The following is a 24,540-nucleotide window of genomic DNA, read 5'->3' as shown; positions in this document are numbered from 1 at the left end:
ATTGTTGTTGTTATTATTATTAAGTCTTTCACTGCACCATAGGGGCTGATCTTCCCCTCTATGAGTAATAGGTTCAGTGTGATTAGAGTTATTCAGCCCTTCAGCTTCATTGAAGTCATTTTCTATATCACTTGGCTGGTTGATGGGGTTATGAGTATTCAAGGGGGGCCGTGGATATGCCCTATTATTTGCATATTCTTGCAGATCTCGAGGAATTTTTTTCTTTTTTGTGACCAAAATTTTGGCCATGGTTGCTTCTATGCTAGTAAAGATTCTAGCATATTCATATTTGTAACATGGAAATTCACTATTAGTTTTGATGACATGCTCAAGAATCTCCAGTTCAGTTTTTAAATTAATAATGCTAGCTTTATAATAATTAATCAAGGAATGCAAATATTCAAACCCCTGCTTGTCAAATAGCTCTAATAGTTCTCGATGAAAGTCAGAGTTTTCTACTAGACCTACTGGGCAGCGCCACTGGCGCAACCCCTTAGGCACTATCTTTTTATTAATACATTCTTCCAAATGTGCTATTTCGAGCTGAAGCTTTTTGCATTTGTAAAGTTTATAGTCTGTCATTAATGCAATTAGAGATGGTACTTACCCCCAATTCTCTTTCTTGTGAAATTCCAGTGTTGGTATAATCCCCAAAAAAGTTATTGTTCAAAAAATTAGCCATAGAAGGAAAATAATTTGTTTCCATGGGTGGCATGTTGTTCGATTCCCGGTTCCCTTGCAGTTGTATTGCTGCCCTAGAAGCGGTTGGACTATCATTGTAATGAGGTGAATTGTGATTCAAAGCCAAGGACTGCCCTTGGCTAGGAATATTCCTTTGGGTAACTTCAGAAAAAACTAGTCTCCTTTGTGACATATTGCCTTCATACTGCTTGCAATTATCCATACGTTGAGTTAAACTGTCGACCTACCCAAGCAAAACTTGAACAAGGGCGGTTAAATTGCTGATGGCATTCGCCTCAGAAGAGTCAATTCTGTTAGGATTATGCGAATCTTCCTGGGTAAATAATATTTGGGATAATGCTCCGGTTTCACTCGCCATATTGTCACAAAACCAAAATTAAAACTTAAAACAAATTAACGAAAGGTCTTTCATGGCTGGTCGATCTTCTGAGCCAGGGGGACCAGCTTTCGAGGCCATGCGGAGCACCCTGGCCAGGTCCTCAGCGGCATCATTCTGCACTGACACTCTGTCCCCTCCAGCTCCGGTGCGGGTCTCTAATCGCCCTCTGTCTTTCGACAGTGGAGACCCAAGGCCTCAGGATACCCCCATGAGTGGTCCCCATATTTCTGAGGGCCCCTCAGAGTTTTTGCCTGAGGAGCCACCCAGAAAAAGAACGTGCAAGAGGAAGCACATCGACTCCCAAGATGAGTCCCTCACGTCAGACACCGAACTTGAGGAATCGGAGGGGTCCCCCAAGTCATCCTCTGAGGATTTCTCTCTGATATCCTAGAGATTTTGAAGCAGAGGGGTGACTTGGCCCTCCAAAGCTCCCTCCGAGGAGGAGTCTGTGTTCCTGAAGGCATTTGGGGCTCAGCCCTCCGCCTTCTGGGTATCTCCACCCTTTGAAGAACTTCTGGATCTGGTTTGTCGAAGGGTGTGGGGAAACCCCTGACTGTGTGGAACCAGTCCCCAGGAGACCCAACAAATTCTTGTCCACCCCCTCTGACAAAGAGTTTCTATCCAAGGGAGTTCCTGTAGATGCCATGGTGTTGGCAGCGGCCACCAAGAAGGAACTGGCTGAGACTTCGTCTACCGTCCATCCCCCTAACAAAGGAGTCTAGGACCATGGACTGGTATGGGAAGCGTATGTTTTCTTCAGTGGCCTTTACTCTGCGGTCACTGAATTACTTATCACATTTTACACGGCACCAAAGAGATCTCCTGAAGGAGCTTGGAGATACTCTGCAGGGTAACGTTTCTGATGCAGCTGTTCAGAAGGTCAACGCTCAGATGTCTACCCTCAACTCTATTTCTAACTCCTCCATGAGGCAGATCTCTTATGCAGCCGAAGGAGCGGGTAGGGCAGCAAGTTCGGGAGTTGCTCTTAGGAGATGCTCCTGGATGCGCCTCTGTAATTTCACGGAGGCCTTCAAGTCTACGTTCACCAATGCCCCATTTGGTTCCTCCTTATTCGGAACCAAGGTGAAAGATACTCTCACTAGGTGTGAGCAAGAGGGGAAAAACTCTGTCTGCTGTGGGAGTCCATTTTTCTCTTCCTTCTAGGCCTTATCCCAAGACCCAGAGGAGTGGGAAGATGTGGTTCAAAAAATCGCAGAGGTTTTTTCATGACGCACAAGGTGAGTCCCCCTCCAGTGGCAGGGGAGGGGCTGGTAATTCAGGTAGATGCCGCCCTAGGGGCAGAGGAGGCCCGCGTAACCAGCGAGACTGCGATTCCTTTTGTGGATGTTCATCTTGTTTCACTGTTGCAGTCATTACAATTGGGTTATCCTGCTGGCAGGCTACCCGCAGTCGGCCTGAGTTCCAAAGTCTAGGTCCGGCGTCAGTTGCTGTCGCCTCTTCCCTGACATCAGTGAGCCAGGGGTATAAAAGATGTGGCCGATGCCATTTTCTTAAGTCTTTCTTGCCGCACGGTGCCCAAAGCAAAAGCAGTTTGCAAGTGCCGGTCGGCCGACTCCTGAGATTTTCAAATTCGAATTTCAGATCCGAAGTATTCATTAAAGCTAAGTACCCCGTTGGGGAAACTTTTTTCTTGCTCCAGACCGATGTCAGAAAAAGCTAATAATTGTATTTCTTGTGAGAAGCAAATACCTCATAAGGATTTTCATTCTTACTGTATTCCTTGCCTAGGACCTGACCATGACGTTGCTAGATGTTGGTTTTGTGCTAGGTTTAACCAACGCACTATTAAGCGTCGGTACGATTTTGCATTTCATTACTTTGGCAGAAGATTCAATTATATAATGCCATCGGGACAGCCGACTACCGGAGTTTATAAAAAGCGCAAAGAAAAGGACAGGCATCCGAGGTCCAAAACCGACGAGGCTTTAGCTAGGCCTGTCACTGGTTCGCCGGTTTTCAGTGAGGTGCTTTCGCAGCCCCTGACTCCCGCTACCTCAGAGCCACAGGCCGCTTCCGAGACTCTTGTGGAGCCGACTAGGCCACTGGAAGCTCAAGGTATTGGACACTCAGAAACAATTCCCTCAGATGGGTCCGGAGCCGCTGAGCATGCATCGGCTTCTGAGGGTGTTTTCAGACCTACACAGTTATATGTAAAACCAACTTCAGCTTCAAAGGCAAATACTAAAGCAGCCCTAAAGACAAAGAAACAAGTACAGCACTCTCCTGGACAGGCCTGCATGCCTAAAAAACAGATGCTTAAAATGGCTGAAGACCTAATTACTTTGATCAGGGGTTCCCATCCCCCTCCTGATAAGAGGCCTAGGCAAGAGATAGAATATGAATCTTCAAATCAGGTTTCCATTTCCTCTGATTCCCCTTCTGAACAGGAATATTCCCTTCCTCCTTATGAGGATTCTGATGCTGAAGAATTTATCCCTTCAGCCTCTCCTCTTGAGTATTATTCTTTTGGGGAGACCTTGCATACTATGCGGGAGCATGTCCACTGGGAGAGCCAAGATTACTTAGAATCCAAGAAAAGGCTCCGAGACTTCCTTTTATTACCTCAGCACAGGCCCCTTGCTATTCCTCCTGTTTTAGACATTGTATATTATGTATTTTCAGAGCCCGGCCTGTTTCCTGACTCTTTACCAGCAGCTCCTGTTAAGCCAGACCGATACTACAGGGTTCCTGACTCGCATAATTTTTTTTTTTTACAAAAACCCTGCTGCTGACCCAGAAACTATTTCTCAGGGTCCCAAGGGGGTCAAGGCTTCCACTGCAAAAAAAGTCTCCCCTCTGATAGGGATTCAAGGGCCCTGGACAGATGGGGAATAAGATTTACACTTCTACTACCTTGGCTGTAAGAGCTTTAAATTGTCAGTTTCATATGCTTAAATGTCAGCAATATCTTATGTCACTGCTTAAACAGAAAATGTTGGCAAATTCAGAATGTACAGAAAACAAAGAAATGCAGGATTTATTGCATGCAGCTGAACAAGTGGGAAAGCATACTTTGCAATGTGGTTTTGATTCTCTAGAGGCCTCCTGCAGGGCCGCAGTTACAGGTTCTGTCATTAGGAGGCATGCTTGGTTAAAAGAACAGAATCTGCCCGGTCATGTTAAAGCAAAACTATTACATGCTCCATTACAACATGATACCCTGACCTTGTTTGTTAAAGCAGAAGAGGTGTTGAAGAAAATGGAGGACAAAGCGAAATCTATGCAAACAGTGAAGGATTTCTTACAGGTACAACATCCCAGATTTAGCAGGAACTGGCCTACAAAGAATTGGTCCTTTCCAGTGTCAGACAGGCCACAAAGAGGCAGATACAGACGCCCCAGATGGAGATCACAGCCCCAAGGCTCATACAGGCCTAAACAAATGGGTGCTTCTACCTCCAAAAGTAGAGAGGAAAGATCACAGCCATACAGGAAACAGTCTCAATTACTTCCCCCTGCCAGCACCAAGCACTTATCTTCTGGTAGCAACTTTGGGGGGGGAAACTAGCACTTTTTCCACAAAATTGACACATGATCATCCAAGACAAATGGGTCTTAAATATCATATCTCAAGGCTACAGGTTCCACTTTCACACCCTGCCAAGGCCAAACGGTATGCCAGACCTGCCACGCAATCAGTGGGCAAAGGCACAAAAACAAGTTTTATCTCTCATGGACATGAGAGCCATTCAGCAAGTACCACAGCAAGAACAGGGACAAAGATTTTTACTCAAGGCTATTCTTGGTACCCAGAAAACCTGGAGACCAATACTGGACCTGTCGATCCTAAACACATACCTGGATGTTCCAAAATTCAAAATGTTAACTCTGCAGCAGCTTCTGCCCATGCTGGGCAAGAAACCTTGGCTTATGACTTTAGACCTAAAAGAGGCATACCTGCATGTCCCAATCAGACTATCATGCAGAAGATACCTCAGATTTATAGCTGGCTCGATGCACTACCAATTCTCTGCACTGCCCTTTGGCTTATCTACTGTACCCAGGGTCTTCACAAAATGCCTGGCACCAGTAATTGCATTTTGCAGACAAAGAGGAATACAAATATATCCTTACTTGGACAACTGCCTTATTCAAGCAGAGAACAAGGACATCCTACTACAGCATCTGGCGTTTGTAAAAAGGTCTAGGGTACACAATAAACGAAATGAAATCAAAACTCCTACACCCTCTCAAGAGATAATATTCCTGGGTGCAAGCTTAAATACAGCTGCCCAGATGGCTTATCTCACGCCAGACAAACGCAGACAACTGACTACTTATTTCAAAATGTTGGCAACAAAGACCCAGTTATCTGCAAGAAAAATTCTGCAGGCTTTGGGCTTCATGGCATCCTGCATACTACTAATTCCATATGCAAGACGGCATATGAGGAAACTTCAAAGGTATCTAAAAAGTGTTTGGACTCAACATTGCCACAGCCTGGAAACAATAATTACCCTCATTTCCTGCCTGCAACAGGAGTTTCGATGGTGGGCAAAAGCCTGTCACCTCAACACGGGACAGCCATTCACCTTACCCACAGCCAAGCAGACATTGACAACAGATGCATCAGATTATGCCTGGGGGGCCCATATGGCAAGGAAGATGTATTCAGGCGCATGGTCCGCAAGTCAAATGCATCTACATATTAATCAAAAAGAGATGCTAGCTGTTCAGAATGCCCTGACCGCCTTCAAGGATATACTTCATCCAGGACAACTACTGATAGACGGACACTACTACAGTCATGTGGTACATAAACAAACAGGGGGGCATGCATTCCTACCCCACTGCAGACTAGCCATGAACTTGTGGGATACTGCCCTGACTTAACAAGTACATCTGCAGCACAATTCCTGCCAGGAAGGATAAATACTCTGGCAGACTAACTAAGCAGAAACATAATGGATCCCCACGAGTGGAAATTGGATCCACAAGTCTTAAGCATGATAACAAGGAACTGGGGGTGCCCGGACATAGACCTATTTATCTCCCCTCACAACTGCCAACTACAGAGATTCTGCACAAGGACTTATCACAAGCAAGCATGGAAAGTGGATGCTCTATCTTTCAGCTGGAAAAGCCTAACAGTATATGCCTTTCCTCCTCTGCCTCTCCTCCCCAAGGTACTCCTCAAGGTCAGACAAGAGAAGCCAAAAATGATACTGATTGCCCCAGACTGGCCCCGCCAGCAGTGGTACCCAATCCTAAAGAACTTGTCTCAATGCCCAGCTTGGACATTACCTCAAATTTCTCACCTATTGACCCAACAAGACAGTATGATACTGCACAGCCAACTGAGGACCTTAAACCTGGCAGCATGGCGAAGACCTCCAAGGAGAGCACCAATACCTGCATGGGACCGCAACTATGTCTTGGAAAAACTCACAATGCCTCCTTTTGAGCCAGCCTCTGCAGCTGATATAAAATTCTTATCCTGGAAAACAGCTGTGCTCCTAACAATTACCTCCGCTAGACGAGTCTCAGAGTTACAGGCACTCATGGCTGTGGAACCTTTTATCATTTTCCATCCTGACAGGGTTTCTCTAAGGACAAACCCTACATTTATGCCTAAGGTAGTGTCCAGTGTGGCCCTTAACCAAAGTATTCATTTGCCTACTTTTTATCTACACCCACAGAGTAAGGGTGAGAGACTTCTGCATTCTTTGGACATTCACAGGCAGCTACGCTTCTACTTGGACAGAACCAAAGTTTTCAGAAAGACGGAACAACTTCTAGTAGCATATGCCGCAGGATCACAAGGAAAGCCTATCTCAAAAAAAGACTATTTCAAAGTGAATAGGCCACAGCATTCATTTCTGCTATTCACAGCATGGCAAATCAGTGCCTAAGGGCATTAGGCCATACTCAACCAGAGCAGCAGCCTTCCTCAGAAAAGTACCAACCAATGACATCTTAGAGGCTGCAACTTGGACTTCAGTGCATACTTTTACAAAGCTCTACCACTTACCTCTCTACTCTAAGTCCAGGGCAGGCTTTGCCACTGCGGTTCTGCAGGGCCTGATAGCCTCTCCTAATCCTATTTAGCACCAGCCTCCCAACCTTAGCTTTGGGATTCAACCCAATTGTAATGACTGCAACAGTGAAACACGATGAACATAGTACAGTTGTGTACCTACCATATATGTAGATGTTCGAGTGTATTCACGGTTGCAGTCCAGGTTACCCTCCCACCATTCCCCCTTTTTACCTTGCTGCGACTTATCTGTACTTTGGTATTCTATACAACCTATGTGGTGTATTTGCTTGTAGAGGAAGGAAAAGTTGATTTTTGTATATGCATGCTTAATAGCATAATTTAGCCTACCATTTTAGGGGCACCTGACATCTGGGGCAAGAAAAACTGAAGAAAATGGCATCTGCTGCATCTTTTATACCCCGGCGCACTGACGACAGGGAAGAGGCGACAGCAGCTGATGCCGGACCTAGACTTTGGAACTCTGGCCGACTGCGGCGAGCTTGCCAGCAGGATAACCCAATTGTAATGACTGCAACAGTGAATACACTCGAACATCTACATTTATGGTAGGTACACAACTGTACTTTCTCCCTACCAGCGCTCCTGATGGGAGGCCTGACTGTGCGTTTCCGGAGCCTGTCGGGGGTCGCATTTCACTATACCCAGAGGCCTGGCAAGGTATCACTCAGGACCAATGGGCATTAAAAATGGTTTCCGGAGGATATCACATTCCCTTCTCTTCAACACCCCCTCTGATCAAAAAAATCCCAGATGTTCCACCCAATCAAAGGGATTCTGCAGCTTCAGAGGTTTTAAAGCTGCTAGGAAAAGGAGCCATCCAGCATGTCCCCTCAGACCAGATCGGATTAGGGACTTACTCCAGATTCTTTTTGGTGCCGAAAGGACAGGGGACCTGAGACCCATTTTGGATCTCAGCAGATTGAACCCCCATGTGAAGAAGTCCAAGTTCCGAATGGTCACGTTGCAATCTATTCTCCCATTTTTGGGAAAAGAAGTGTGGATGTGCTCCATCGACCTCAAGGATGCTTACTACCATATAAAGATGGACAGGGCATCCAGAAGTCATCTGGGAGCCAGTCATTTTCAATTTCGCGCCCTGTCCTTTGGTCTCACCACAGCCCCCAGAGTGTTCACCAAATGTATGACAGTGGTGACGGCTCACTTGAGACATCAGGGATTCCAAGTGTTTCCGTACCTGGACGACTGGCTACTTTCTGCCACCACCAGGCATCTACTACTACAAACCGGAGACGCCACTATCAAACTGTGCCAACAATTGGGTATCACTCTAAACTGGGAAAGTCTGCCTTGTTGCCCTCGCAGCGTGTCACCTTTATAGGCTCCGAGTTGGACACCGTACTCATGAGGGTGTTTTTACCACAAGAAAGCATTCAAAGTTCCTCTCGGGACAGTTGCGATCCACTCAGACAATATGTCGGTGGTATGGTATCTAAACAAACAGGGAGGAACCAAGTCGTACCCCATTTGCAGAGAGGCCATGCGAGTGTGGCAGTGGGCAGTGGCTTCCCAACATTTGGGAACAGTGACCACAAAAGGAGGGGGAGTATCAATATTCGTCAAAGATACCCACACCTCCAGGTTGGTGGCACAGCACGAAGCATCAGAGACTATCCATGTGCAACTAACAGTGGGTAAAGCTGCCTTCCAGTTTATAGCCTGCTACAGACCACCCTCCCAAACCTAGGAACCCCACTCGGCCTTCCTGAGAACACTGGAAAATATGAAGGTCTCTCCAAACACCATTATATTGGGCGACTTCAACTACCCAAACATAGACTGGGAGCATTACTCTAGCTCCAACACTCTAGCCCAAAGGTTCCTAGAATTTATAAACTCGAATGCTATGGAACAACTTGTTACCACTCTCACAAGAGGGGAAAACATACTGGACCTGATCATCACCAACATGGGGACTCAATGCTCCAGACCAGAAGTGTATCCCTCACTGGTAAGATCAGACCATAAACTAATCTCACTGGATATTCACATCCCGACCCCACCCCCTGCCCAGAAAACCACAGTGAAAAACTTCTCTAAAGCAAATTTCACACTCCTCAAAACCGAGGTGGAATCCTTCAAAGCCCCCGGGCCTGTGGAAAATACGGCCAGACCGCAGAATCCTTTATAAACGCATTCTTTGAGCACCTTCAGGAATGCATGGATCATGCAATCCCAGATAAAACCAAGACCCAATCCTCCAAAGGCAGGCGTCCTGTCTGGTGGACCCCAGCCATAAACAAACTATACAATAGAAGGAGGAAGCTACAACATGATAGAGCAAAATCCCAAAAAGAGAAGGCATCTCTGATCAGTATTAGCAAAAAACTACGGGCACTCATAAAATCGTCTAAGGCCAGCTTCGAAAGAAAAATTGCACAGGACACTAAGGATAATCACAAGGCTTTCTTTAGTTATGTTAGGAACCTGGGTGGGAATTCCCAGATATGCTCAGAATTAGTCCAAAATGACAAAAAATACACCAAACCCACAGGCATTGCCAACATCCTAGCTGACAGGTTCAGCGCAAACTCCCCCCCCCCAAAAGGGCAAATATCTATCCCAGAAGAGTGCTGCCCCCCCCCTGACATCTCAGATGCTCAGGTAAGAGCCGCCCTCTCCAAAGCAAAAAACACAGCATCAATGGGACCAGACGGTGTCCCGGGCTGCGTCCTACATGAATTCCAGGAAGAGCTAAACCCAAACATAAAACTACTGTTCAGTCTCAGCCTTACTACAGGGTATGTACCCAAAGAGTGGCGTACAGCAACAGTGGTCCCTCTCTACAAAGGTCGTGCCTCAACGGATCCTGGAAACTATTGCCCCATAAGCCTGACTAGCTTGGTCTACAAAGCTATGGAAAGGATCATCATGGACCTCATAAATAAAGATATTGGGGACCTACTGACACTGGATCCTACCCAGTTCGGCTTTAAGGGCAGATCCTGCCTCTTAAACCTGGTCAATTTCTTTGAAACAGTCACCAAGGCCATTGACGAGGGGAAGGGTGGTCCACACAGCCTACCTGGACCTCGCAAAAGCCTTCAATACAATACCTCACTCGGGCATTATAAATAAGCTCACCAACTTAAATATAAACCCCTATGTCACTAGATGGGTTGCAAACTGGCTCAAGGACAGAACCCACATGGTTAGAATTGCTGGAGCCATGTCAGACTCCAAACCAGTTACAAGTGGCGTCCCACAAGGCTCAGTCCTGGGACCTCTCTTATTCAGTATATATTTCTCGGAGGTACAGGCCAACACGGAAGGACTGTGGTTGACCAAGTTCGCAGATGACTGCAAACTGGGTGCCATAATCAACTCTCCAGCCGACACAAGCATCCTCCAAAAGGGCCTCATAGAAACAGACAACTGGTGCCAGAGCCATGGCCTCAAGTTAAACGCCAAAAAGTGTATAGTCATCTCCTTTGGCAAAAACAGTGCCCACAAATTACCACATAGGTGGTAATCCATTAAGTACGGAAGAAGTAATTATTGACCTGGGGACCCAAGTTGATAGTAATCTCTCATTTGACAACCACGTGGCCTAAGTGGCTAGAAAAACATTTTATATAGCCCACCTAATCATGAAGGGATTCACATCTAGATCAGGGGAGGTCATCGTGCCTCTTTACTCATCCCTCATCAGGCCCATAATTGAGTACAATGCCCCTTTTGGGGATGTACCTTACCAGATACCTGCAGCAACTGGAAAGAATCTACAAGTACCTCACCAAGAGGATCAAAGGGCTCAAACAGATGCCATATGCTGCCCAGTTAAAGAAACTCCAGCTCTACTCAGTGGCATACCGCCTGTTCAGAGGCGATCTGTGCCTGACGTATAAAGCCATGTCCAACCCGGAATTAATGGACATGCTGCACCTCAGAAAATTCAAATCCCATCGAGCTACGCGCTCGAGAGACTTGAACCTCAGCACTGAAATAAATAGGACATGCTAGAGGGACAGATTCATAACCCAGAGGCTCCCTTCACTCTGGAATAAAATCCCAGTCCAAGTTAGGCAGAGTCCCTCATTGACTCTCTTCAAGAGGAATCTTGATGAGTGGATGTGAGATCATAGGTTTACCCCGGGTATCACTTCCGTGTCACTGTTAGACAGAGGCATAGTTTGCTAACCTCGAAAAAGGGCATAGCAAAATTAATTTAAAATGGGTGGCAAAAGCCAAACACACTGTGGCTAGGCTTATAAATGCCCTAGGGCAGATAGCCTAGTATGAACCTATGAACCTATTCCTGAAGGGCACTATGCTGCTTCGTCCTCCAGTCTTTGACCCAGTTATGCCTTGGGACTTAAATTTTGTTTTACAATGTCTCACTTCACCCCCCCCCCCCCTTTGAGCCTGCAGCCACTTGTGATTTAAAATATTTGACTTGGAAGACTATCTTTTTGGTAGCCATCACTTCAGCCAGACTTGTCTTGGAGCTTCAAGCCTCATCAATCAGACCACCTTACTTGATTTTTCACAAGGACAGGGTTTCTCTCAGACCAAACCCTTCCTTTCTACTGAAAGTGGCTTCAGTTAGTAATCTCAACCTATCCATTGAACTACCTATATTCTTTCCAGAGTTCTCGAACAAGGCAGAATTTAAATTTCATCAGCTGGATGTGCACAGACAATTACAATTCTATTTGCATAGAACGAAGGATCTTAGAAAATCGGATCAGTTTGTCTCATTTTCAGAAAACAGGATTGGATCTCCTGTTTCCAAAGTCACTTTGTCTAGACGGATCTCCAGTTGTATTTCCTTCATTTATGCTTCAGGTGGCAGAGAATTACCATTTTGAGCGAAGGCTCACTCTACCCGATCTGTGTCTACATCTATAGCCTTTCAGGCCAGGCTGTCTATGGATGATATTTGTGTTGCGGCTACATGTGCATCTCCTCACACCTTTGTTACTCACTACAAGTTAGATTTGGTGTCTAGAGGCAGGTCTTCTTTTGGTTTCACAGTGCTCAGGAGTATTTTCCACTGAGCCTCCCAGGATTCAGGTGCTGGGTAAGAATGTAGGCGAGATTGGACTACATAACATCAAGAAGTTATGGACTCACCATAACGTTCAATGTATGTAGTCCATCTTGCCTCACATTCTTACTTACCCCCCCCCCCTTCTTCCCCCATCCTGGAGGACCTAGAGGTTAGGTATGGTTTCAAAATTCCTTTATGGGTTGGTATGTTCTTCCTTCTCTATGTTATGTGTGGAGAGTGAGCGATTCAGCTCACAGCAAACTAGATCTGGGAAAAGGGAGCTGTGCAGCATGGGATACCTTCTTAGCCCAGCCAATTGAAAGACTTCGAGCTAGAGTATGGCCGAGTCGGAGCCGAGGTTTGGCTCTGAACCCACGGGTAAGAATGTGAGGTGAGATGGACTACATACATAGAACATTATGGTGAGTACATAACTTCTTGATTAACAAACTTAGCCTAGAAGCAATAAACAGTAATATGACACTTTCATTGTGTCAGGTTTGTTACAGTTAAAATGTAAAGTAAAATTTAGTCACTATGTTATAAGTGAGACTCTTCACCATTATTATCTACTGCTACTTTAAACTGTGTACTATGAAGACTGAATACTATTTAATGGAACTCTATTAGTTAGCCATCTACTGCTATCACTTTGTCTATTTATGTTTCAGCTCAAGGAGGAAGCACAACTGCTAGCACCAGTGCAACTGCTACTTCAACTTCTTCCAGTACTGCTTCTCCTATCACCACCACAGCAGCTACTACTGCAGCTACGACCACCACTGGGACAACCACTTCCAGCACAACTCCTACTAGTGGTCCTGCCCCAGAGGTTCCACATTCTGTGCCAACAGATGCCCAGTTCTCACAGTTGCTTGGGAATATACTTGGTGCTGCTACATCTGGTATAGCCAGTGTGGCCGCCCCTACCATTACTGTAGCAATGCCAGCAGTTCCTGCCTTCATTCAGGGGATGAATGAGTTCTTGCAGGTAAGACAAACATTTTTTGCAGATTTTGACAGTCCTACTTAAGTGTATAACCTACAAATCTTATGAGACTTGTAAAAAAATGAATGCAAAAAATGAGAGAAATTTGACAGTTGTGAAAGATTGGCTTAGAGGGATGTGGCTGTATATGTGTTGAACTATAGATGTTTGCTATTAGGATTTCATTTCACAGACAATAAAATATGGTTATGAGAAATATTCTTTCTCATTTTTCAGCTTTTTCCTGCCATGTCCTTAGGTTCATAGGCTATTATTAGACAGATGATCAAATAAATCCCTTGTAGCTTAGCTACTGTAAATTCCAGTAGTTGCCATCAGTTTTCATAAGAGATTGAAAAGCCTGATCTGGGGTGAATTTATGGATATTAATCTAGGTTGTATTTGAAGAAGTCTAGGAAACTTCTTTGGTATAAAGATCATGACTTTTCTAGAAGAGGAATTCTTTGAGAGAGGTATTTAAATGACAGGTTTTGTTTATGTAGTGGGGAAGGTTTGTCTCTTGTGGGTACTTATAATGATAGACGTTTGAGAAAATGTAGATCACAAAGAACTTTTTTGTGTGTGTGTACCCTTGTAGGCTACACATAGGTCACTCCATAGACTTCTGTGTGAAACAGAAAAATGAGAAAGAGTTTTTAAGGCATTGTGAATAGCTCATGGTATTTGGATCCTTGATTTTTTTTCATGTCTTTGGGCAAATACGTGCTAAAAGGAGTGTTTGTATTGTGGGCCTGATAAGGGAATAGACTTGAATGACAGCATCCTTAGATTCAGAAGCTATATCTTTGTGTTAGAGTCATAAATAAATAACATTAAGAATTTACCTTGTATGCCTTCAGTCAGGAACAACACTTCAGGATGTGCAAACAGAAAATCTTTTTATTTCACAGTGCAGGGAGACCATCTTCATAGCAGTTGATAAATCAGTCCCACTTGACAGAGAGAACCTACATTTTTATACATTTCTCTCATCAAACCAGTCATGCAGTTTTCTTATGTTATATTGACTTTAACAAATGAAAGACTTTGCAAATGTCCTCATCCCTCATGATTTTCACCTTGGACTTGACGTGAACACCTTCCTATACATGACCCACCTGCTTTCAAGGGGTCTTGTTTTCTGACTTTGGATGTTTCAAACCTTCCCTAGCAACAAAGCACTCCTAGCTTGGAGGAGTCAGGCTAACAAATTCCTTTTACAATAGCTAACAAGCCTCGACTTCATGCAACACTTACTTTTTTCTTGTTCCATATTAAAAGAATGCAGTTGAGACACAGCAGTAACTCTAGCTTATGAGTCTGTATTTTTCCACAGCCCTGCATACAAATTATATTTGCTTTTTAACAATTATATTATAGCTTTATTAATGAAACTGAAAGTAATATACATTTTAATAAGCTGATCTTGTCCCATGACATTTGCTAATCAAGTCAGCTTGATAGAAGGGTGTTCTGACGGCAGCAGTTATGTAGCAGTCAAAGGAGAATTAATGGCTTGCAAAAAAATTATTTATTTACACTTAGTCCCACTAATGGGCTAATGGCCACTTTTTAGGGGAGACCCAAGGTAGTATTCATACTGACTAGGGAAATCTGGCCTAAACACTTGAGAACTTCCTGAACTCTCTAATAAGTGCCGAGGGATATTTTACATTCACTTATGCTGCCACCAAGTCAGGCCGATGCAGTATCTAATGTCTCATCTGAAAGAAGAAACACTTAGGAGTGCAGCATCTCCCCCACCCTTCTCTCTGTGCTGCACTGTAGTGCCAGTATTGAAAAGTAATACAAATAGCTGGTCTGGGAATAGAACAAGCAGCCTTCTGCACCATACACATATGTGCTACCCGTTGAGTTACTGAGACTGTTAATAAAGTTAAGTGCTTGCATTTCTAAAAAGGGCAGGATACTAAACTTTTTAATATTTAGCTTCAAACCATGATCCAGGCATCATATGGTTGTGAATGGAATTCTCCCAAGACCTGTTTAAGACCATCTTGGCTTTCAAACCTCCATATTTAGTTCATTCTGCTCCTACCCCAGCTGCCACTCAGAAGATACAGCTTGAGACTAAAAATTGTGGCAGTCTGATTCAGAACAGTCTCTGGCCTACTGGTCTCAGATTCACTCCCCAGGTCAGGTGTCCTTTGAGGATTCCTTATCCCTTGATCCTCATGTAGAAGAAAGTCTCTGTTGGGAAAACCATTTCTAACAAAATTAAGCATTTTGAGTGGGAATCCTGACAAATTTCTGATGCACAAAAAAAAAATGCAAATTGCTGCAAGTAGACACTCCTGCATCTTTACATGTCCATTCTGCTCTACCTCTTGTGCCGATTCTCAGTCCCCAGCATCTAAAAATCGTGATAGATTTTATAAAGTTCCTGAAGATTTAAACTTCCTTTACAAGAATCCTTTGTATGTATCAGGATCTGTAAAGTTAGTTTTGGAGTATAGAAATACTTTGAGGTGCAGGACACTTTCTCTGATACACCAATTTAGGCATTGTGCAAAATGTTGATAACTTCAAATTTGTAGTCCTCTTGCATACTTGGTCAGCCAAAAGTCCTTGGCATCAAATTTGACAACAGAGAAGTAAATGCCAAGTAAGTGTGTCCCTAATACTGAGCACTGGAAACATCACTAGTTAATGAGCATCTTAGAAGATGGCATTTCTCCCCCAGGTTTGCTTATGTGGGTTCTGTCTGTGAGCCAGTTTGCTGTCCAGCTGGTTGCATATGGACTTGCATTAAGTTCAATTAATATGTTGGTAATGCAGAATGGTATTGAAGCCTTGACCAGGTCAAGGTTAGCAGTATGCAGTGTTGCCCTCATTAGTTCCATTATGATGCTTTCCATCTCACTTAGAAATTAGGCTTGCTAGTTTTGGTGGTTTGTTGTTGCCAGGATCAGTGGTGGGCTACTTTTGTCAAGGGGCAAAACCACAGTTGTCAGTGCATCTGTCATTAAATTAGTCGAGAGGCAGAGGCTGAACAAATTTAAGACCAGATTGGTGAGACTAACATGGAGCAGCCCGACACATATTCATGACCCATAAAGCTTATTTTTTTTCTTTTTTTTTTATCTTCAGATTGTGTCTTTAGGATTTGGCAACTAACTGAATTTTTAAGGGGTATAGACTTGCTGTTATGTGGAGGGAAGCTGAGATGAGACTGTATGGTTGGAGAAGTTTGAGCTGAATAAATCTGTGTTGTCTGTGCCCTCAGGGCCAATGTGGTTTTTATTATGTATCAGCTCAATGCAGTGCTGGCTTTTGTTCATAAAATTACTAACACAGTAAAAAAAAAAAAAAAAGGCCTTATGATTGTCATAGAGGTAGCAATTTGCAGTTATTTCATACTTGGCCTTGGTAGGTATGGTTTTCTTCCCATGTTTTGTTTAACCTCTTGCATTCATTTAAGGAGCATGCAGTTTTCAAATTATTCCTCACGAAGAAGAGATTTTTGTTTTGTTATGTAAGTTGTTTATTCTAGGATTCTACCAGAGAGTTTTGTTGTTAAACTTGACCATTATATTTGTGTTGGACTGGGATGATTGTTTCACTGCATGTGTTGAGGTGAAAGTAGAAACTGTTTGCAAATGCAGCTGTGGTGACTTTCCAGGTCCCTCAAGGAAGTGCTCTTAAACTGCTTCAGTCTATCTGCTAATTGTACTTAATTTGCCTTTGAGAACTCTCTAAAGACAGTAGAGTTTGTGTGCAGTTTTGGTTGGGTCACTGTGGTGAAAAGCACTGAAAGGTGATTAAATCTGAGTAGTGATAGGAAAACTGCAGGCATGGAGTATAATGAGACTGTATTTTTTGTACTGTTATGGTAAATTCATAAACAAATGTACTGTGTTATTCCTGCGAGCACTGTTGCAGCATTACTTAATATTGCAAAGAATACCAAAGCTTTCTGAGTGTCCAGGAATGAGGAATAGGGTTAGAATCAGAGTCCTTGCAAGATGGACAGCAAATCCAGCTGTATCCCTAGAAATGGCATCAATTTCATAATGCTTAGAAAAAGTATGTATGTAGAGCCAAGTAGCAGCTCCCAAAACAGATCTTGACTCAAGAGCTTTAAAGAAAGCACCAGAAGAAGCAACAGCTCTGGTAGAATGTGCTTTGACCAGACCCAAAAGTCAGTTACCACGAAAAGAATACTAAAAGAACACTGCAGAAGAGTTCCATTTGGAAACCATTTGCTTAGAAAGAGAGGAAGACGTTTTTTTTTTTTAATCCTGAAAGGAAATGAAAAACTGGTCTGACTTTCTGATGTACTTGGTTTTGTCAAGGTAAAACATTAGATGTTCTTCGTATTTCACTGTTTCAGTCATCGCACATGGGTTATCTGCCTGCAGGTAGCCCTCAGTTGGCCCAAATACCAGAGACTTAGTACTTCTGTGTCAGTTGCTGTCGCTCCAGGACTAACGTCAGGTCATCAAGGGTATAAAAACAGGCAGCCGACGCTATTACATCAGTCTTTCTTGCAGAGGAGCCCGAAGCAGAAGCAGTTCACAAGAGTGCCGATCGGCCGCAAACCACGTTTTTGTTTTCGAATTGAATTATCCTGAAGTCTTCTAAAGCTAAGTACCCCGTTGGGGATCCTTTTTACTTGCTCTAACCGATGTCAGAAAAAGTTAGCAATTGTCTTGCCTGTGGAAAGCAAATATTACACAGAGATTCATTCTTACTGCGTCACCTGTTTAGTCCCAAACCACAACGTACCTTGCTGTCGGTTTTGTGCCTTGTTCAACTCCCGAACTATTCGTCGTCGGGCTCTTATTGTCACTAAATACTGTCTGATTTCCATATTCGGAAATGGCTTCAGTAAGCCACCTGACTACCGATCTTCCAAAAAAACGTAAGGATAAAGACAGAGACAGACTGCAGAGGTCCAAAGCTGCCGATGACGCTTCCATTAAGCTAGTCGCCACTTCGCTGGTACTCATTGAGGCGCTTTCGCAGCCCCTGATGCCTGCTTCAATGAATTTGCAGGCCTCTACCGAGACCTGTTCGGAGTCTGGTATGCCGCGAGACTCTTCTTTGACTACAGAACCTGCTGATGTCTCTACCTTGAACGGGTCCGGAGCTGCTGAGCAGGCACTGGCTTCTGAGGAAGTTCTTCGCACTACCAATATTCGACACAAACCGACGACTTTCGCGTCTTCAGTTCTGTCTAAAACTACCAAGTTTCTAAAGCTAAGAGTATGCGCTATGCCTAAAAAAATGGCGACCAAAGCGCATGCACCTGCTCCCTTGCCACAACATCAAATGCTTAAAATGGCAGAAGACCTTATTATGCTGATTAGGGGAAGTCAGCCTTCCCCTGCTAAGAGAAAGAGACCTGTCCCTTGCGGCTTCAACAGACCGAGTCCGACGACTCTGAGGTATCTGATTATGAAGGCATGCCCTTATCTGCTTATGAGCATTCAGATGCAGAGAAATCCATTCCCTCTGCTTCTCCTCCAGAGGATTTATCATTTGGTGAAACCTTGCATACTTTGAGAGCATTTCCACTGGGAATACCAAGACTATCCTCAGTCCAGAGAGAGACTCAGAGAATTTCTAGATTTGCCGCAACATAGACCTTTAGCAATACCCCCAGTCCTGGATGTTGTGGATGATGTCTTTATGGAATCCAGTTTAACTGCTGATACTTTACCTCCCCCCTGCTGCTAGGAAACCAGACAGGTACTACAGAGTACCTGACTCTCTCAAATTCCTTTTCAAAAATCGTACTGCTGACCCAGCGATCATCTTCCAGGGGCTTAAAGGTATCAAAGCAACTACAGCTAAGAATCCTACCCCTTCGGACACGGATTCCAGAGCTTTGGACAGATGAGGTAAGAAAGTATATACCTCTGCAACTTTCGCCATTAGGGTTTGAATTGTCATTTTCACATGCTGAAGTGCCAACAACACATTATGGAACTTATTAAACCAAAAATAGCTACCTTTACAGACTGTGCATAAAATAAAGAATTGCAAGACCTTATGTATTCTGCAAGCCAAGTCAACAAGCATACATTGCAGTGTGGCTTTGATGCCCTAGAAGCATCTTGCAGGGCAGCAGTCACTGGTTCTGTACTGAGAAGTCATGCTTGGCTTAAGGAGCAGAACTTGCCAGACCATGTCAAATCAAAGTTATTAGACGCTCCTTTGAGCAAGGACAATCTGTTTGGCACCAAAGCAGAAGAGGTTCTTAAAAAGATGGAAGAAAAAGCTAAATCTATGCAGACAGTCAAAGAATTCTTGCAAGTACAGCCTCCTAGATTCAGTAAGCATTGCCCCTTGAAACATTGGTCCTTTCCAGCCTCCTCAAGGCCATCTCAAACTAGACCCAGGGGAAAACGACCACCCAGACTTCAGTCTCAGGGTATGCAGAGATCTAAGCAATGGAGTGCCTCCGCCTCTAAAGCCGGGAGTGCTAAGTCACCCCTTACAGATAGAATTCCCAATGACTTCTCAACTCCACTCCCTACTCCACTCCCTACATCTGCCCAACTGCTTGTGCCCCTGGAGGAAAACTTCCCCTTCATGCAAAAAACTGAATTTCCATCACCAAAGACAGATGGGTCCTCAACATTGTATCCCAAGGGTACACATTTTACTTCTACTCACTGCCAACCTCAAAAGGGTTCCCAGACCTTCCTCCAAACCAGTAGGCAGAGGCACAAAACCAAGTTCAATCCCTGCTCTCTATAAGAGCAATTCAACTTGTTCCTGCGGAACAGATAGGCCAAGGATTCTATTCCAGACTTTTCCTGGTACCCAGAAAAGAGGCCACTTGGCCCAATCCTAGATCTTTCAGTTCTCAACACCTTCCTGGTGGTACCAATATTCAAAATTTTCACCCTGCAACAGCTTCTACTTATGCTAGCTAAAGATGCCTGGTTAGTCACCCTAGACTTAAAAGAAGCCTATCTGCACATCCCTATATAAGGGACTCATGCAGGAAATATCTACGCTTCAGGGCAGGCTCTATGCATTATCAGTTCTCTGCACTTCCTTTTGGCTTATCCACTGCTCCCAGAGTATTCACATAATGCCTGGCTCCAGCCATTGCTTACTGCAGACAGAAAAATATTCAAATTTACCCGTACTTGGACGACTGCCTGATTCAGGCAGACAGTCAGGAAATGCTGTTGCAGCACCTGACATTTGTAAAAAAAAAAAAAAAAAAAAAAACCCTAACCTCCCTGGGATACACCATCAATGAAAATAAATCAAAATTAGTCCCCAGTCAAAAGATTATATTCCTGGGCGCAAGCTTTGACACAGCATCTCAGATGGCATTCCTCACAACAGAAAAACAAGCCTATCTGACCGACTCTTTAACTCAAATGGCCACCAGAACCCAGCTATCCACAAGGAAAATCCTGCAGGCCCTAGGGTTCATGACCTCATGCATTCTACTAATTCCATATGCCAGACTGCATATAAGGAAACCTCAATGGTACTTAAAATGTCTTTGGTGGCAACATTCTCAGGACCTGGAAACAATCATTCCTGTCTAAGGACAGAGTTTCTTTGGTGGGCAGCAGCATGCAACCACAACAAGAGACTGCCCTTTACTCAACCCCACGCCACCCAGACCCTAACCGCAGATGCATCAGACTGTGCATGGGGGGCACACATGGACAGCAAGTGCATTCAGGGCCACTGGAGCCCAAGTCAAATTCATCTGCACATCAACCAAAAAGAGATGCTAGTGGTGCAGCACAGTATCAGCTTTCAGATCCCTACTCTCTCCAGGACACCTGCTAATAAAAACATACAACACCACAGTTAAGTAGTACATCAACAAGCAGGGGCGAACCCACTCTTGCCCACTCTGCAGGCTAGCCATGGCCTTGGACATGTAGGTCCATCTGCAACCTCAACTCCTGCCAGGCAAGCAAAACTCACTGGCAAACGACTTAAGCATAAATCTCCTAGACCCACACGAGTGGCAATTAGAGCCCAGCATCTTCAACCTTCTTATTCAGAAATGGGGGACCCCAGAGGTGGATCTCTTTGCTTCCCACTGCAATCACCAGCTCGGCAAATTCTGCACCAGGGCACCTCACAGCAAGGTCTGGAAAGTGGATGCCCTATCCTTCCAGTGGGTAAATCTCTCAATCAGTGCCTTCCCCCTCTGCCCTTTCTCTCAAGAGTATTGCTCAAGATAAAACAGAACCAACCAAGGGCAATTCTGATTGCCGTGGGCTGGCCACGCCAGCACTGGTACCCACTCCAGTGCAGCCTGTCAAAGGTGCCACCCTGGCACCTACACCAGAACCCAACCCTGCTCTCTCAGCAGGGGGGACAGGTCTTGCATCCGCAATTGCAATCCCTAAATCTTGCAGCCTGGCTTATCTTTGAAGCCAGAAGACCCAGTACAAGGAAATCCTATGCTGATAAGTGGAAAAGGTACTGCTCCTGGATTCAGTCTTAAAGAGAGAACACAACTCTGTCCTCCCTGCCGCTAATCATGGATTACTTAGCAGATCTACTCCACAGAGGCCTATCCTTTTCCTCCATTAAGATCCATGCTTCTGCCATTTCGGCTCATTACAACACTGAGACACCTCTCTTCCCTCACCCTCTTATCAAACAGTTCCTGAGAGGGACAAACAGCTTAAGGCCGCCAATGAGAGCACCCACCCCTGCTTGGGACCTTAGCTTTGTACTGGAAAAGCTCACACTTACCCTCCTTTGAGCCAAATTCCTCTCTTGGAAAACAGCCTTGCTTCTGCCCATCACTTTAGCTAGAAGAGTATCTGAGCTACAAGCACTTATGGTGTGGAACCCTTCATTATTTTCCATGCTGACAGGGTTTCCCTCAGGACTAACCCTTTATGCCTGAAGTGGTGTCCAGTATGGCTCTCAACCAATCTATCCATTTGCCAACTTTCTTCCCTAATCCTCAAAATAAAGGGGAAAGGATCCTGCACTCCTTGGACGTGCACAGACAGCTCAGATTCTGCTTTGAATAGGACTAAGCACTTCAGGAAGTCTGACCAGTTACTAGTCAGCTTTGCACCAGGGGCAGAGGGCAAGGCCATTTACAAACAAACAATTTCCAAATGGATAGCACACTGCATCTATTTCTGCTACAAGCACCATGGCAAACCAACCCCTCAGGGGGTCAGAACACATTCCACTAGGGCAATTTCTACCTCTGCAGCATTCTCAGGGGAGTCCCTACCAGGGACATCCTGGAAGCTGCTACCTGGAGTTCTGCACACACCTTCACATTACCACCTGTCTGTCTTTTCCAAATCCAGGGCGGGTTTTGCAAACAGCAGTCCTGCAGGGCATACTAGCCAGCCTCAATTGTTCTTGACTGCCCCTCCACCCTTCTTCAGCTTTGGGAATCAACCCAAGTGTGATGACTGCAACAATGAAACACGAAGAACATAGTACAGTTGTGTACACTTAGCATAAATGTAGATGTTCGAGTGTATTCACTGTTGCAGTCCTGGTTTCCCTCCCTCCAGCCCCCTTCTCTCTCTCTCTGTCCTCTGTATGTATTACTCACCCCTTTCAGGGGGTATTGGTACTGGTATTTACTTTTTACTGATGGTGTTTTCCCCACCATAACTTAGCTCCCTGTTTGGGGGGGGGGGGCTCCTGACATTTGTGGAAAGAAAAAATAATATAATGGAGTCTGCTGCCTGTTTTTATACCCTCGATGACCTGATGTCAGTCCTGGAGTGACAGCAACCCACGCAGAAATACTAAGTCTGTGGTATGTGGGCCGAATGAAAGCTACCTGCAGGCAGATAACCCAAGTGTGATGACTGCAACAGTGAATTCACTCGAACATCTACATTTATGGTAAGTGTACACAACTGTACTTTGTCTGTGAACATCTAAATAGTCCAGAAGTCTTTCTCGCTCGTTTGTAGGGAGGGGATAAAGGTGTAGAGATTTAATAGTGTGGTTCAAAGAGCTCACTTAACATGTTAGGCATAAAATAATGTGTAGTCTTCAGTGCAGTTCTATCTTTAACATTAACCAAAAAAGAAGAGGCCACGAGAGCTTGCAGTTCAAAAACTCATTTGGCAGAAGTAAGAATCAGTAGCAGGATGGTCTTCCAAGTTTAAAAAAAAAAAAAAAAAAAAAAAAACTTGGAGAAGCAGTGGAGTCATGCTCGAGTGGGGTGGGGTTAGTCTTAACTTTTCTAAGACACAATTTAGATCCTAAGGAAGACTGATGTATTTTTAAAAGGGACCTAAGGTTAAGAACACCTTTTTAAAAACTGTTTGATCTCAAAATGTTGAAGGCAAACATGGATCAAAAGGAACATAGGCAGAAACTGCTGTCAAATGCACTTTTATGAAAGAATATACCCACCCTAAATTGAGCATTTTACAAAACTAAGATAGAATATCCAACATACCCACTTGATAAGGGTCTAGATTCTGCTTGTGATACCAAAAATGTCTTCCATTTTGAAATATGAAAATTTCCTCTAGCAAGTTTCTTATCCTCCTGTATTACCCAGTAGCATGTCCTCTGAAAGCTGGTACCTAAAAGGAATTGGAATCCAAATTGCCTAGAGGGTCTGATTGAAATTCTGGAGGTTTGGATGAATGAGAGAGCCTTTTTGCAGTGAAAGGAAGTCCATCCTGTTGGGTAACTTGTGGTGATTGCCCTGAGCCTGATGAAGGGGGGGGGGGGGGCAGTGCTGTCTGGGCCAGAAGGGAGTCGCCACCAAGACTTTTGGCTTATCCTTTGTGATTTTTGGAGAATCTTGGAAATCACAGAAGGGGAGGGAAGCCATATAAGAATTTTCTTTTTACAAAAAAATTGGTGTTCATTCTCCAAGCTTCTGGGCATGGAATCCTTGAACAAGACCCTGCTAACTTTAATGTTACTGACTGCCAAAAACACAGCAGGAAATGAAAATCTAAATAAATTGCAATTCAGGTATTGAATATTATAAAGGAGATGAAAGAAGTGCAGGTGGAATTTTTAGATAAGGGAAGGAGCAAAGTTCACATAAATTAATGGAAATTGTAAGAGCAATATATTCAGAATAATGCTCAGGAAGAGGAGTGAGGCAGGAATTGAGCAACTTATGTATGTTGGAGTGAATTAAAATTGTTGAACGGTTTTATATATATGTGTGTGTGTGTGTGTGTGTGTGTATGTATGTATATATATATATATATATATATATATATATATAACAAAGACATGTCTGCAGCATTTCTCCTCAGGCCTTCACTGAAAAGTGTCTTGTTCCAAGTCGGTCTTCCCCGGTAAACAAATGTTAAATAATTTCAATAAATAAATACTGCTTGACAGTAATGGAAACTTGTTAGTTTTCGTTCCTATTAATGTACACTTTAATATGTTAAAAGTGAATATGTGATGATGTAATAAAGATGTTTAAAAAGAAAAAGACTTGGCAGAAGAGTAGA

The 24,540-nt window shown here is 44.1% G+C and overlaps 1 protein-coding gene across 6 annotated transcripts in view; it reads left to right on the top strand.

Moving 5' to 3' along the window:
* The window catches only part of BAG6 (BAG cochaperone 6), a 2,260,316-nt gene that overhangs the window by 1,117,547 nt on the left and 1,118,229 nt on the right, over positions 1-24,540 (top strand). For all 6 annotated transcript variants that reach the window (XM_044083264.1, XM_044083261.1, XM_044083265.1 and 3 more), the window contains one exon: positions 12,786-13,105. In XM_044083264.1, the coding sequence (XP_043939199.1) occupies positions 12,786-13,105 (320 nt within the window). The remainder of the gene's footprint in view (positions 1-12,785; positions 13,106-24,540) is intronic.

This window comes from Protopterus annectens, chromosome 9.part0 (genome assembly GCF_019279795.1).
Source record: "Protopterus annectens isolate FY-2018-M chromosome 9.part0, PAN1.0, whole genome shotgun sequence".
Classification (NCBI taxonomy): domain Eukaryota; kingdom Metazoa; phylum Chordata; order Ceratodontiformes; family Protopteridae; genus Protopterus; species Protopterus annectens.
This window is presented reverse-complemented; position numbering and strand designations above follow the sequence as displayed.